This window comes from Melopsittacus undulatus, chromosome 8 (assembly GCF_012275295.1).
Source record: "Melopsittacus undulatus isolate bMelUnd1 chromosome 8, bMelUnd1.mat.Z, whole genome shotgun sequence".
Taxonomy (NCBI): domain Eukaryota; kingdom Metazoa; phylum Chordata; class Aves; order Psittaciformes; family Psittaculidae; genus Melopsittacus; species Melopsittacus undulatus.
The window spans coordinates 46,458,460-46,472,761 of record NC_047534.1 but is presented as its reverse complement, the minus strand read 5'-3'; the positions used below and the strand labels follow the sequence as shown (position 1 = coordinate 46,472,761).

Below are 14,302 nucleotides of genomic sequence, written 5' to 3'. Positions count from 1 at the left end.
GTAGCTTACCTTCACCCTTGCTTTTTCAAACAGCTCTATTGAGGTGCATTACGTGACAAAGACTCACAAGCAGCAATGGGAGAGAGACATCAGAAGCTCCAATGCTTATCCTTTTTTCACAGGTAAAGAGGAAATCTACCTACATCTCTGGTTAGTACAAGGTCCCCAGAGAAATGTCTACTCACTGCTTAAGTCACTTATGTAGTTCTGCTCTGCAGGGCTGGTGACACTCAGCAGGTCTCCTCCTTGCAGCTGACAGGCAGCTCTTGCCTCACGCCAGGTCAGCACAGATGCAAGGTTGAACTGGTAGCAAAGGTTTGTGTCAGGGTTCTTCTTCCAAAAAACGTCGCAGCCACTCTCTGCTAAAAACAGACCCATCACCAACAGCCCGAGACCACAAGCTAATCAGAAATGCAGTAACTTGAACAATTGAATTAATGACAATGGCATCCCAGTGGAAGAACAATTCTGAACTCCTTTCATGTTCCTTTGTTAAAGAACATATGGAAATAAGGCATTAACAGAATAAAATGTTGCTCCATATTTAATACAGCTGATAAAATACCTGGGAGTTGATCTGCAAGTGGTGGTGATTTTCACAGCACTTGAGAAGTCCACAGAGCTACATTTTAATTTATACCAGCTGATCCTAAAGCTGAATGTTAAAATATTCAAACCATGAACACCTCACCCAGCCTGCAGAGAAGCAGTCACTGGGGGTCCTTCTATCTTGTACTCAAGACAATAAACTTACTGTAATTACAGAGTATAAGCAAGGCTGAAAGTACGATCTATTATAATGGTTGCCCAGCTGGTTTTAAGATGCATTGGAACAAAGATCTGAAAAGTAGTTTAAGCAGGGAGGGCTTTTCCAAACCACTTCTGCTGAGAGAAAATACTATTTTGTTCATTTATGAAAGAAGCTGTAATATCCATGGAGATCATACATCTGAAATATTTCTGATAGCAACTATTTTTAAGGCTATTGCTTCCATGTGTTCTAGGCCCAAGATATGTCCGAGTATGCACAGAAAAAGAAAGTGCAAGATGTAATACAGTCAAAAGCAAAACATGACTTTGGAAGGACAGCCTTTACTTTACATGCTTCAGAGATGCTCTATGTATGTCACTGGGATAGAGGAGAGCTTTAGCTGCAGGGTTACATCAGCAGGCTGTGTGGAATAACATCCTTTTGCTCCTCCCCTCCTCCCCCGCCCCCATAGTTTTGCTTTTGGGATGAGGACTTGGGTCTCCAAAGGCCAAACATGATAAATTACGATGCAATTTGCTAAAGTCTTCATTTGCATTTTTAAGAAAGACATTCCACTCTAACAGAACAGAATTAATCCAAAAAAGAGAGTGTTTCAGAGTTACTAATAAAGAGCAAAGATACTCCTGGGAGGTGGGCGGAAACAGAAGACAAACACCACCTTACCAGCATTTGGGCAAAACCCCCATTTTTCATCTTGTTCATAGTGAGTTGTTGTGGCACACCAGTCAAATTCCCTTCCATCTCTGGTACACTCATAATACCACTTGTTGTTATATTTGAATGGAAAAATGCACGGGAAATCAAAGGAATTTCCGAACAAGGTGTATGTTTCTGGAATAAACAAAATGCAGGGATTAAAAGAATGTAGACCACAGAAATTTCTTCATCCCCATATTTCATTCTTCCTATTTTTAGCAGCAATAAATTGTCTAAAGTTATTTTCTAATTTCAATTTATAGCTGATAACACAGCATTACAAGTATGAGCTGCATGACTTCAGTAAACAGAATTGGGGAATGATAAGCTTATGAAATTTGTCACCATGAATCAAGGCACATTCTCATAACTTAGTAAAAGTGAAAAGAAACCCAAACCACAGCCCACAACAAAACCACAACCACCAAAAAAACCCAAAGCCAAAAGCTGACCAATTAATGTATAAAATCTGCACTTACACTTCAGAACAAATACATAAACCAGTGGGATACAAACTCTACCTCTTTTTTTACTTGTCTTTTTTTTCGACTTGTTAGTCTGTGATAGACAAGCAATTTAGGATTATTTCCCCTGCTCCTCCCACTCTTTATCAAGTGGATTTCACATGTTTTTCCCACTCTCTTTGTCATTCTATGGGAAAGGAAACGTGAAAGACAAAGGAATATTAAACAAACCTTTCTTTTAAAGGTTTTAATAGCAAGGGGAATAATACCTAGCTAAAGAACTAATGTTAGATACATCTGCTGCCACAATCAATTACTGCCTTACCAAATATTTTCAGTATTTCCCTATTGTACCGAGTACCAAAACATGGAGACAATTCAGTGCAACTAAAAGTTGCAAAAGCTTTATCTCAGTGAGTGTCTCCTTAACCTCAGAGCTTCTGCAAAAGGTCAAAGAACCACAACCACACTTAAATGAAACTGTTTGTCTGTTTGTCAAAGATCCCATGTTGATAGCTTAAAGATCAAAGTCCTTCAGCTAAAGAATTGGTTCATACTGCCAGGTTCTTAGAGGTTTCCAGAGTTAATGACTGGATGAGCACATACAAAAAAGCAGTTTACACACTGTAAATCCGCTTTAAAGCCTTCTGATATGAACTGATGCTACAAAGGACATGGGTACACAAAAAAAATAGTAAGTCCTGGCAAGAAACTAAATTTGTCAGCTATAAACCTCTCACCACATTTATATACATTTTTTTTCTTTAAAGGTACTCCCCCAGCCTGGTTGTCTAAGAGCCTGGCTTGCATTTACATGTGCATAAACTAAGGCAGAAGGAAGAAAACAGAAACTGGAGTTGAAAGAGATTTTGCCAATTGCGATCCACTACTTTGATCCTGACACTAGGCTAGAAGCACCTGCTTAAGGCTGATCCTCTTCTCCCACGTATTGCAGTGCTAGGGCTAACGCAGGTCTACATTCATCTCCCTGGGTGTACATAGGAAATGAGTAAGACTTTTCATGGGTTTAAATATTTTCTGTCTGGTCTCAATATAAACTCTACCAGGTTTTGAAGAAGAGTCTGGATGCTACAGTGCTTTACCAGGTATCCCAAGTCCCTAAGGCAGAACTGCTGAAAGCAGAGGCCAAGCTCAGCTACAGAGGAAACCACTGAGACCAGATCTACAACCCAAACACCTAGTTTAAAAGGGGAGAATAAACAGCCCCAGTCTGAGACACACTGTGCAAATATTAGGTCTTTCCTTCTACAGAAATGCCAATGAAGGGGTCAAGGAACAGTTTGTTGCTGTTTGTAGCCAATGGGTTTATCTTAGTCCTTATATCTGGAAAATTGGTCAGGTCTGCAGACCTGGATCTTGACACACATTCCTAGGCCTTTTCTAGATGTACAGTGGGAATAATCAAAAGCCTGATCTTTGCCCCAAAGTTTGGCATGTTCAGAGTCTGGGTGCTGAATGTTGCAAACATTCATTTCAAGCACACTGTGATCATGGACTGATTTTCAGCAATGGGAATTCCAAATCCTTTGTTATCTCTCTTTGGGTTTATCTGAGAAAGAAATCTGCAGGATAGGCAACTACAAATCCTTAGGTCCCCTTTTTATTTTATAAGGAATTTGAAATGAGCATTTCCTGGTTCGCAAGGATACTAGTGCTTTTTTTGGTTCATGGATAAGTGGCGATATGCTCACTTCAGTTGTTGCATATGAAAACCCCAAACTTCTAGTCCCAAACCACAATAGAAGGCAGATCACAGGCACCTGACATTGCTTCAAAAGAACTTTTGAAAGCTATACCCATCTATATTTCTATGATAAGATTTGACTTTTACCTTGAAATGGGTGTTCACAGAGGTCTTCATCATAGGACATATACTGTTTCCACTGATAAGCAGATTGTTTTTGGGCCACAATATGTTTGCTGTTTTCAACAGCTAATTTGTACTCTGATACACCAACTAATGCTTTTCCATCACAATTCCACCATAATGAGTATTGAGTTGAATCACATTCGAGCATGCTTAATGGCTGTTCTGGTCTACTGATGTTCAGTCCGAGACAGGTACTTCTGCCTATGTTGAAAAGACGGCGATTGGATACCCATTTCCATAACATGTCTTTGGATAGTTGATCACAGTCTTCCAGAACAAGGCCAAGGGTGTCCGCTTTGATGCATAAGTTGGAATCTTCACTTTGGATAATAAATATCCCTTTATCTGTAGGAAATAAAGAAAATAAAATATGTTTAGTTCTGTAGAACACTGCAATTGATCAAATAGGTTTAAAAGACAAATATTTTAGTTGGAGCTATTTAGGAAGAAAACAAAAAATATCCATAAGAATAACTGTCACTTCACAAAGTAACAGTAGTGGTCTAACAACATTGCCAGCTGAGATTTTAATACATGGACCATTGCAAGATCACAAAAATAAGGCTAGGTAGTATTTCTCAAGTTCTATAGCCATAAAAAGGGGTGCCCAGAAACATCAGACTTATTCAAAGAAAAAAACCCAAGATGCTGGCCACCAAGAAACACCCAGTGATGGAGTACAGGTTTATGTGTTACAAGAAATCATACTGTAGATTGTAAAATAATTCTCAGGGAGGGGTATTAGAGAGTGCAATGAAAGTGAAAGCTGAAAAGTTTAAGGCTGATATTGCCAGATTCTCTGCCATATTAATTCTTTGTCCTCTGCAACTAAAGAGGTAGAAAGAAATTATTTTACATTGTAAAGAGTATACAGAAAGGGTAGAATTCATCTATACCACAAGAGCTGGTGGCTAAGGGTTAGAGTATGCCCTCCCTACAAAATGCATATTGTTCAACCATACACAACTACCATGGATGTTGTGGGGTAAGCCTGACATCCCAGCTTTCTTGGAATCATGTAGAAATTCCCTGAATTATGTGATATAACATTTTAAGTATGTGAAAAAAAGCCAACTCTTTAATATCTTGGAGCAAATGCTTAACTGAGCATATAGACTGAAAAAAATAAGGGCAGCTGAGGAACTGGAAATCAGCAAAACATTAACCTGTAACAGCTCATCTATTTTATTCACTCTGAAATCCAATGGTAATTAACCCATGGAGTTCCTCTCACCTTATAAGTGAAATATTTATTGCATGCCTCAGGAGACTATGTGCTGAAAACCCAAGCAATACTTCCATTTTACCTTGAAATTGCACAGCGATGATTTCTGCCACGTGTGCTTTCCAGCTACTGTAATCCACTCCACCTAACATTCTGAAGCAGTAACTAGAATTAATAACAATCCAAACCCTCTCCAACTGACACAGCCCACATCTGAAATACAAGACACAGAGGTCCACTCTGGTGCTACTTTGGGTTTAGCACATACAGCTTAGGTGTAGCTCTAGAGAAGAAAGATTATTCTCGAGCAGCAGTGGGACAGCGCTGTAACAGACAGGAGATAGCTCACCAATAAGATGCACACACAACAAGCAGAACAAAGAGGATATAAATTATGAGGAGGTTTTTGCTTACAAATTCTGCACAAAGCACATCAAGAAGTCTGGTTTACAAAGAGACAGTCACACTGCAAATGGTATCACTGGTAGCAAGGGCACTTTCCACATAGCTATAGACACTGGTAGCTTGCAATGGTGGAGAAAGCAGGAACAAGCCTTTCTGACTGACAGCAGATGAGAACCAGCCTGTTATATAGAATTGCAGCTCCCAAGCATTTAACAGCTGTCTGACATTAAGTCCTTAACCCTTTGGGGCTGAGCAAGGTTCCTTTTATCACTGTATCTCTACAGTTCTGAGGTGTCTAAATTCACTGAAAAACCATCAGACAACACTGTGCCAGATACACTTTGCCTGTCTAGCCCTTCATCTCCGAGTTTTCGGCCAAGTTGTGCAGTTTGTGCTGGTTTCATCCTTCTTATCTAACCCAATCCTCCATGGGCAATGCAGGCTCTATCCACATGTCCAGAAAGGGTTTCTGTCTCTCACATTAGGGTATGTTTTCCACAGCAGTCTTATCTTGGTTAGCCAAGAAAATACACTGTTCATTTGCTAGTTAAGTGGAAGCTGCAATGTTGTTAGCACCAGTAAACATTGATTAATGAGGTTAATTCACCATGATACTGGGATTCATACTTAAATAAACTTCTTATGCAAACTCCCAGTCTACCTCTGCCTCAACACCATACATCAACACCCATGCAGCAGCTTCCTGGGGGTGGCGGGAGCAACACCATCAACCCAAAGATGAAGGATTCTCAACCTTTGAATGCCTTTATCTGTAAGGCTTAGAGTTGCAGAAACTGCTGAGAAAAGATAAAGGTCTTATACACTCTACACAAGTAACTCCACTGGATGATATCTGTGAATAATACATGGTTCCCTTCTGCACCCTACAGCAACTTATGCCAAGAACTGCCAGACTTTGACACTTGTGCCACACAGCCCCCTTCCAAGTGTGGTTTCTGCTCCCCAAGTAGAAGATGCAATTAGCAAGGGAGCCATCCTGGCCCAAGGACTGCCCGGTAACTGCCAGCTCAAGGGAAAAGTAAGACGTGAGAGATGGCAGGTTCAGTGGCAGCTCCATGGGCCCCAGTCCTCTCAAGTGGGGCAGTGAGACAACTGGAACAGCTCCCAGCCTTCAGAACACCTCCAAAGCTTCCATTCTTTCAGCTTATGAAGCTATGCCATCTGTTTTACAGGTGCTCTCACTAAAGGGTTTTGTTACAAAGCCCCTGGGGCTGGGAGGATCCTGTGCCCAAAGTCTTCCATATGAAGAGCTGTCAAAGGCTTTATAAACTTGCAAGCCCCACAGGACCCAAGGAGAAAAAGATATCTCATACTTTAGAAATTGACAGGGTGGATTAAAACTGCCAGTTGGAAACAGCCAGCTTCTCCTACACCCAGGTCCTTCCATAAACCAACGAGGTGACAAGAAACAAACTTGCACATGTGAAGCTTCAACCTGACACGAAGCCATAGATGAGAGCTAATAGCTGACCAGTCCCTCCAAGTTCCTGTTTACTTAGGTTCAACACAGTGAATAAACGGCTGTAGCAAAACTAGGAGACCAAGATATGTTCATTTCCTTCCTCCTCACCTCCCACTTCCTTCCCCCTCAAAAGGCAGTGAGGATTGCTTATGTGGCAATTGAGAAAATAACTGGAATTTATTGGAAAGGATAAAAAAAGGTCACCTCTAGTGCCTCTAAGTGCAAAGAAACCGATGGGCAGTGGAATAGCAAGGGCTTCCAGACCCTTTCACCTCAGGACGGGGGTCACCTTCACCCTACCCAACCCCTCTTAGTCGGGGTCTCCCAGCAGAAGTCTCCCCCGCCTTGCCACCTCCTGGCCGCCCACTGCACTAAGGCCCTCGGGCTTCCCCACGGCTGCAAGCGGGGAACAGAGGGACGGGGCTGGGAGGCGTCCGGGAAGCGAACGGCTCATCCCGGCACCGCTACACGACCAATGCCGCCCCCCGCCCCGCTGCACCGCCCCCCTTCCCCGGGCCGCCCCGGAGCCGTCACTCACTCCGAAGGGAGGGCAGCTCGTCCCGGCGGAGGCCGGCGGAGCCCCGCGCAGTGCCGCCGAGCAGCAGGCAGCAGGCCAGCAGCCGCACGCCCAGCATCGCCGCGGCCCTGCGCCCACCCGCTCCACTGCACCGCACCGGCCGCAGAGCCCTGCCCCGGGGAGGGCAGAGGAGGATCCCACCCTGCGGCGCCCCGCGGAGCGGAGGAGGGGAGGGGCGGCCCTGCCCGGCCCGGCCCGGCCCTGGGGGTAGGCCCGGGGCTTCCCCCGTGCGGCCGCGGGAGGGGCTGCGGGGAGGTCGCGGCAGTGGTGTCGGTGCCGCCTGTCCCGCGTCCCAGAGAGGGAACGCAGACGAAAGGCGGCCGGAGGTGGAAGCGCCGCTGATGCAGCTCGGGCCGTTTGCCCAAATCAGGGTTGTGTATTCATGCGAACAGAAGGCTCTGTATTAGTATTGTTTTCCATCCTAAAACACTTTCTCATGCCTACACTCCAGGTACTTTTATCCTAAAAAGGAACCAGAAAACACCCAGAGACACTGGAGGTGGGAGATCATCAATAACACAGTCCGTGTTTGCAGGTTTGCTGCTCTGTCCCTGAGCAGCCTCACTTCTAGACACTCCACATGAGTGACTTGGGTTTTTAGCTAGGTCAGCTTGTCAGCTTGAAGTCATTTTACATTTTGGAATGGGGAAAAATTACTGCCTTCTTCCATTTTGTTAGACTCTTCAATAAAATATTCGAAGGAGCTGCCCCACCTGGGTTGAGTTTGAGTCTTACGGAAGCTATGAATAGCAGAGGGAAACTTGAAAGCAGAACTTTAAGTTAAAGATAGAGCAGTTTTACTGGAATCAGCAGGACAGTGTTTTTAATCTGCATAAGCATGTTTCTGCATGGTTCTTTGTAGCAGACAAGTATACAAATGTATTCATAAATGAACAAAAATAAATGTACAGTGTTGGAGCATAATTGAACTGAGCCTCTGTTCCCCCATGTCCATCTCAATCATAATACAAGGATGGAAACAGAAACCTCTGGGCTTGGGCAGAGTTTCTCACTGGTAGTTTAGTAGAAGGAATTGAGAAACAAGTGAAGCCAAACACTTGGAAAGAAGCAGATAACTGGAAGGGTTTCTCCGAACAGTTTAGCAGACAATAAAAATGTCTGGCAGAGAACAGCAGGAAACACTGCTGAACAAGCTGCTCAAGCAGTGACCTGGCTCTGCAAGACAGAAGGGTTGTAACCCTACAGCAACTGCAGTGTTCTTCTCAGGAAAGCTGCAGCTTTTGGAGAACTTCAGATTCTGAGACAGAAGTTTGCTAATGGCCATTTATGAAGATCTGACCACTCAGAACTGTCTACAGCTCTTCAAGAGTATTTGGCCATTGCTTTGAGTCGTGAGCTCCAGCAAAGAGCTCTGTTGCTCCAGAGCCCCCTCTTGGGTCACACTAAGAGAGCATGCTGTGTTTGTGATCCCGTATTTGAAAGATGCCAGTGAGTTGCTCAGAGGGAAAGAGCCTGATCTCCGATGGGTTTTTCTGCTTAACTCAGCATCAAAGTAAGATCAACGTAAGCACATTCTGATTCCCAATAATGAACATGTCAACAATGTGTTTGTAAATATTTTACTAAATGCAAAGAATCATTTAATTCTGAGTAGTTTTTGGTTTTCTTCGCTGTTCAGATGAATCTCTTCGACTAAACATGTTCTTGCTGTCTTGAATATGTTGTAGTCTTTCTAAACCAGTAAATCCTTTCTAGCTGCATTTATACCGGCCTGGGTATTTACAGCTAAGCTATCCCTACTTAATTACCATAGTAAGACATTTTTGCTGGCATAGTGGCTTGTAAAACCAACGTGGTTGACAACATTTTCTGAAGTAAACTTGGTGACATAGTTTATATTATCTTACACATCAGATTGCATAACTTTCCAATTGTATTTGTTTGCTTTACCTGCTTTCCTCCAAAGCACTTGCTGTAGTGATTTGGCTCCTTTATTTCATTATCTGTCTGAAACTCAATTTTTGTCAATATTTTTTTCTTAATTTGTCTGTCAATGATCCGTTCTCTTTCTTTTTGTGTATATGTGGACCCATATATATATGTGTACTTGTCTGAGCTGATCTGTCGTTGCTATTTAGGTACTCTCCACAGCCATTCAACATCTTCCTCTGTCTTTGCTTAGACAGTAACTCAGCAGAAGTGGGGTTTGAGCATAGCTTTAATCTCTGTTATTTACTAAAAGACAAAGAACTACAATTTAGGAAGGATTGTCAACCTCTTAACAACATAATGTCAGTCTAGTTGGGAAAACCAAAACAAAACCAAACTCCCAAAACTGACAGACTTGTCTGGATGTAAGGATATATGCTTGCAGCAATTCTAGGGAACAATGTGTACCCAGTGCTGACATGACTTTACAAGTCAGGAGTAGGTGTGCCTTTGCACCTTGTGCACTCCCCCTTAGAAGAGCTGATCTTTTTTTCCAGCTGTGTGTTTACATTTAGAAATTCTGCAGGTAATGGAAACATTTACTGTGCTCATGAGAGAATACTCACACAGAGAAACCCAAAGCAATTTTACTTTCCTCTTTGCTTTAACAATTTCTTCTCAAGTGGGATATTTTTTGCATTAGATACATTTTATTGAACACAAAGGAAGGTATAGACATTTATTTGTTTGTTATCTTTTTGTTTTGTGGTAAATCAGATATACAGTCAGTCTCATATCTGAGGATTTAAGAGCTGGGATTTAAGAAAGTCTGGAAGCCAGAGCTCCCATTACCTTAATGGTGGTAGAATGTGTCTTCATTACTTATATATTTTTATACTACATCCACACTTACACATATGTGTAGGCACCAGGAAACCACTTGTTAAAATTTCTGCTCTCTTCTCTGAATTTTATGCTGGTAAGACAATAGAAAAGGCAAAAATATTTTCTAACCAGTGGGAATGACTTGCCACCGATGCTATTAAACCATTCAGGCCAGATATCTTGGCCTTTGATATAGAGAAAGGCAGTAAAATTCCCAGGTTTTGTTGTCCTGTTTTTTCCTTTCTTAATCAGTTCTCCTTCATATCTACGATAACATAAAATAGAAGCAACTGGAAGTTTATTACGTGATAATTATACTATAATTATAGGTCTGATTTTTCATGTCAGCCGAGGATCCTAGAGAAAGCAAGTTTTAACCTCTCACCTAAGAAGATGGACGGGAGGAACAATTTGCCTTTGAACTAGAGTTATTAACATTGTAGCCTGAAGTCGGTGGTAAATACTTTTCCAAACACAGGTAACATTCAACTGCTGAACAGCAAATAGAAATTTCCTGTTTCTTCATACATAAAGACCTTGGTTTTATTTACACTCTTACCTATTCTACATGTGGAAACAGCAATGAAAAAACTTACTGTTGAGAAAAGTTCCCTGTGGAGAAATGGCTTTTTAAAAAGATGCATCATACCTTGAGAACTTCATCCAGCTGAATACAGAAATGTCTTAAAACTGTTTTAAATTGTCTATTTTGATCAAAATAACCTTTTTTTGTAAAAAACTTTTTTTTGTAAAAAAAACTTAAAAAAATAAATAAAAAAAATAAAACTAAATTTTAAAAAACTAAAGAGTTTTATGCTAAAACTGCAGCATAAATAGCATGAGGAAGGGACAGCTTGCAATGAAAATCAGGTTTTGGTTCTTTCTTGCACTGGCCTAGTTATTGGCAGAAGAGAGAGGCTGAGCCAGCTTCAAGAAACAGAATTGTCATCTACCAAGGCCTTTGAAAAGCCAAAGCCTTTATAGTTATCTACAATACCTGTCATTATTGTACCTATCTGTCTGTCAATATTAACTGATACGTGTGTATGTCAGTGAAAACATAAAAGTTTCTAAGCATGAACCATTCCTGAAACCAAACAAAACCCACCAAAAAAGTACAGACTTTTGAGGGTAGAATACATTATAAATTACTTGCCATGAGTATAAATTATGCAATTGTATCAGTTTCAGTTTTTACAATCCACTGTGCAATGCAAGAGAATGATTTTACTGTTTCCCTGGAGAATACAACAGAGTTTAAGTGCAGTTCTGTCAGGAGTGCAGAGGAATGTTCTCTTTCTCAGAGGAAATTAGCAGACATCAAAATACATGACTTTTCATTAGAGGAGAAAGAAAAGGAAGAGATTAAGGAGAAAATATGCATTTTGCTGTGTAGCTCCAAAAATATATTATGGCTGTTAAACTTGAGGAATGGATGGATTGTTAGCTTTAAGCAAGTTACGCAATTTAGGGATCACTCTATAAAAGAATGCCATATGTAATCAATCAGAATTCCAGAAATAGGTTGCTTACAGCATTCATCTATTAACGCATTTCCTTGAAAAGTAAAAAGATCAAAAATACAAGAAAGTCCAGAACTGGAATCTCATGTGCTGTCTTTAAAAAGCAGGGGGAGGACTTATAAGATCTAAGGTATGCCAAAGCATGATAAATTTGCTAAGATTCATCGAATCATGTGAAAACAACGATAAAGACACACGCCAAAATGAAAAATGAAGAAAGAACAATAAAATACATTTTAAAATGCATTTGACTTTACAATCTTTATTCAAGGTTTAATAGCTCCTTTATTTCAGAAAACAGTTGGAGCATTTACCTGTTTATTTCAAATAGACTACAATAAAAATTGTCTCTTTTTAACTTTTAGATTTTGTGTGATAAGTTTTATGGGGCAATAACTCCCTTATGCCTATTGCAAGCCAAACTTGAACTCCTGTATAAAAGAAGACAAGACATGGAGAGTATTGCACTTGACGTCTGAGTCTTGTATCCCGGGCTCCATGCCCACTAATTATATTACAAAACAAAGTTAAATGCAATCTGGACACATACAATACAGGTTAACATGCAACTTTTATAAATTAAATGAAAAATTACCCATTTAACATGTATTACTGAAATTACCATTCTACAGGGTGTAAAAGATACACAAATACCATGAAATTGCTAATGATTATTCTTTTATTCAGTTTAACTCTTCAGTGAATAAAAGTATTACTATTAAAAAACGTTTTGGCAACTCTCAAGGTCCAGCCTCAGGTCAAAACAATATTCATGAAATCAGTAGACCCACTCACCACACACAAAACCATTCGTCATTTGGCGGAGGGAAAATGAAAGAAAAAGGTGAACTTTGGTACAAATGCTAGAAGATTAAAATAATATAGTTAATAAAAATAAGATGAACACCACTCTTGTTTTAAGGCTGAATGCCATGTAAGGTCTTGAAAGTTCTCGAGATCTGGGGGTTTAGTAAAAATTTATTATCTAAATTATTGCCATTAAAAAGATGGCTCATATGAACGAGCCTACGTCTTTAGTATCCCTCAATAACAGAGACCTTCCTCACCAAGCCCTTCTCTCTTCTGATGAATTCTTTGAAGGTGATATGAAATGTGGGCACCATTTTGTTAATAATGTTTGAATACTGAAATGCATTTCAATATTGAAATGAGTGACCTACGGAAGAAGGACTTTGAACCCTAATATTGAGTAGCAGAATCAGCCTTCTCAGAAACAGAACTTAAAATGTACTTAATAAACAGTATAGCTTTTTGTTACTTTAAAAGTAATAAAAATATTATAATTTCTTTCAGAAAATGTTTGTTATTTGTTAACTTCTACTTGAAAAATAAAACAGTAACAGATAATTTACATGGACAAAATCCAGATTTCCCTAGTCCCTTAGGGCAATGCTGACCCAATTGGAATCCAAGATAAAATCCAGGGTCCACTTTTGCCTCCTCTCAGTTTATCCATGTGCCAGGAAAACAGGATTTGGTCCCACGTGTAACTTGCACTGACATCTGTGGCTATTTAGTGGTTGCAAGGGCTGCAGATGCAAGCCTTTGTCTGTGCACAGTTTCCACTATGAGATAAGCAGAAATACTGAAGAGTACAGATGTAACTAATCTGTTCCAGTTTAATGACAGCCATCCTTTCCTTCACACTGCAATAATTTTGTATTTAATATGTGGTTATAGTATCACCTTCTTTCCAAAGGCATCTGATACTGTTTATTTATCTTTGCACAGAAACATATACTATAGGTTCTAATCCACTAATAGACAGTATTAACCAGTTTGTTTAAACAAAACAATCTTTGTAAACCAAAACTAATAGTTTCACTGAAACTAGATCCTCATCTGTAGCCATTGACTCAGTAGGCTTTGGATCAGGCCCTAAAACAGGCATGGGTCAGAGCTAGCTAATATATCAGTCTCACATCCAGGAACTGTAGAGGATATAGAGACTGAAGTTGCACAGACTTTGTAAATATTTACTACAAAATGGACATCAAGTTTTTTAGTTCAAATATATGATTTACTATAGGGAATGTACATAAGTTTGTCTGTGACTGTGTTAATGTACCTTTGATGTCTAAGAAGTCTTCTTTTGTAAGTACATTCATGTGTACATTTTGACCGTCTGTTCCAGAGTATGAAAAATACAGAGGAAAAGTGGTATTAAAAAGTAAAGTACATATTGTTGGCTTAAAATAGCCCAATACTGTAATTTTTCATGCCAGCATGTTTGCTGATTTTGTTGGGCTTTTTTTTTCCCCTGGTTCTATGCATGATAACAGCATTACAATTTAAGAATTTATGGCAAGTCAGTAGTAACTAGCTACAACTGAGATTTAAAAATCTCATTATTGTCTTGGAAATTAATATGAAGTGGAATCTATAGATTTATTTGTTACTCAGTTTGGGAAAAAAAAAGAAAATGTCCCAAAAGAGCTGAATACATTATTTCACACATGAATAAATGGTT

General features: G+C 40.2%; 1 protein-coding gene across 1 annotated transcript in view; it reads right to left on the bottom strand.

Annotated features, from left to right (window-relative positions):
• Positions 1–7,571, bottom strand: part of LOC101875397 (secretory phospholipase A2 receptor) — a 35,772-nt gene extending 28,201 nt beyond the window's left edge. The window contains exons 1-4 of the mRNA XM_034065737.1: positions 7,475–7,571; positions 3,785–4,168; positions 1,436–1,603; positions 186–359 (exon numbers count right to left, since the gene is read on the bottom strand). Coding sequence (XP_033921628.1) covers positions 186–359; positions 1,436–1,603; positions 3,785–4,168; positions 7,475–7,571 — 823 coding nt within the window. The remainder of the gene's footprint in view (positions 1–185; positions 360–1,435; positions 1,604–3,784; positions 4,169–7,474) is intronic.
• Positions 7,572–14,302: the final 6,731 nt, after the last annotated feature.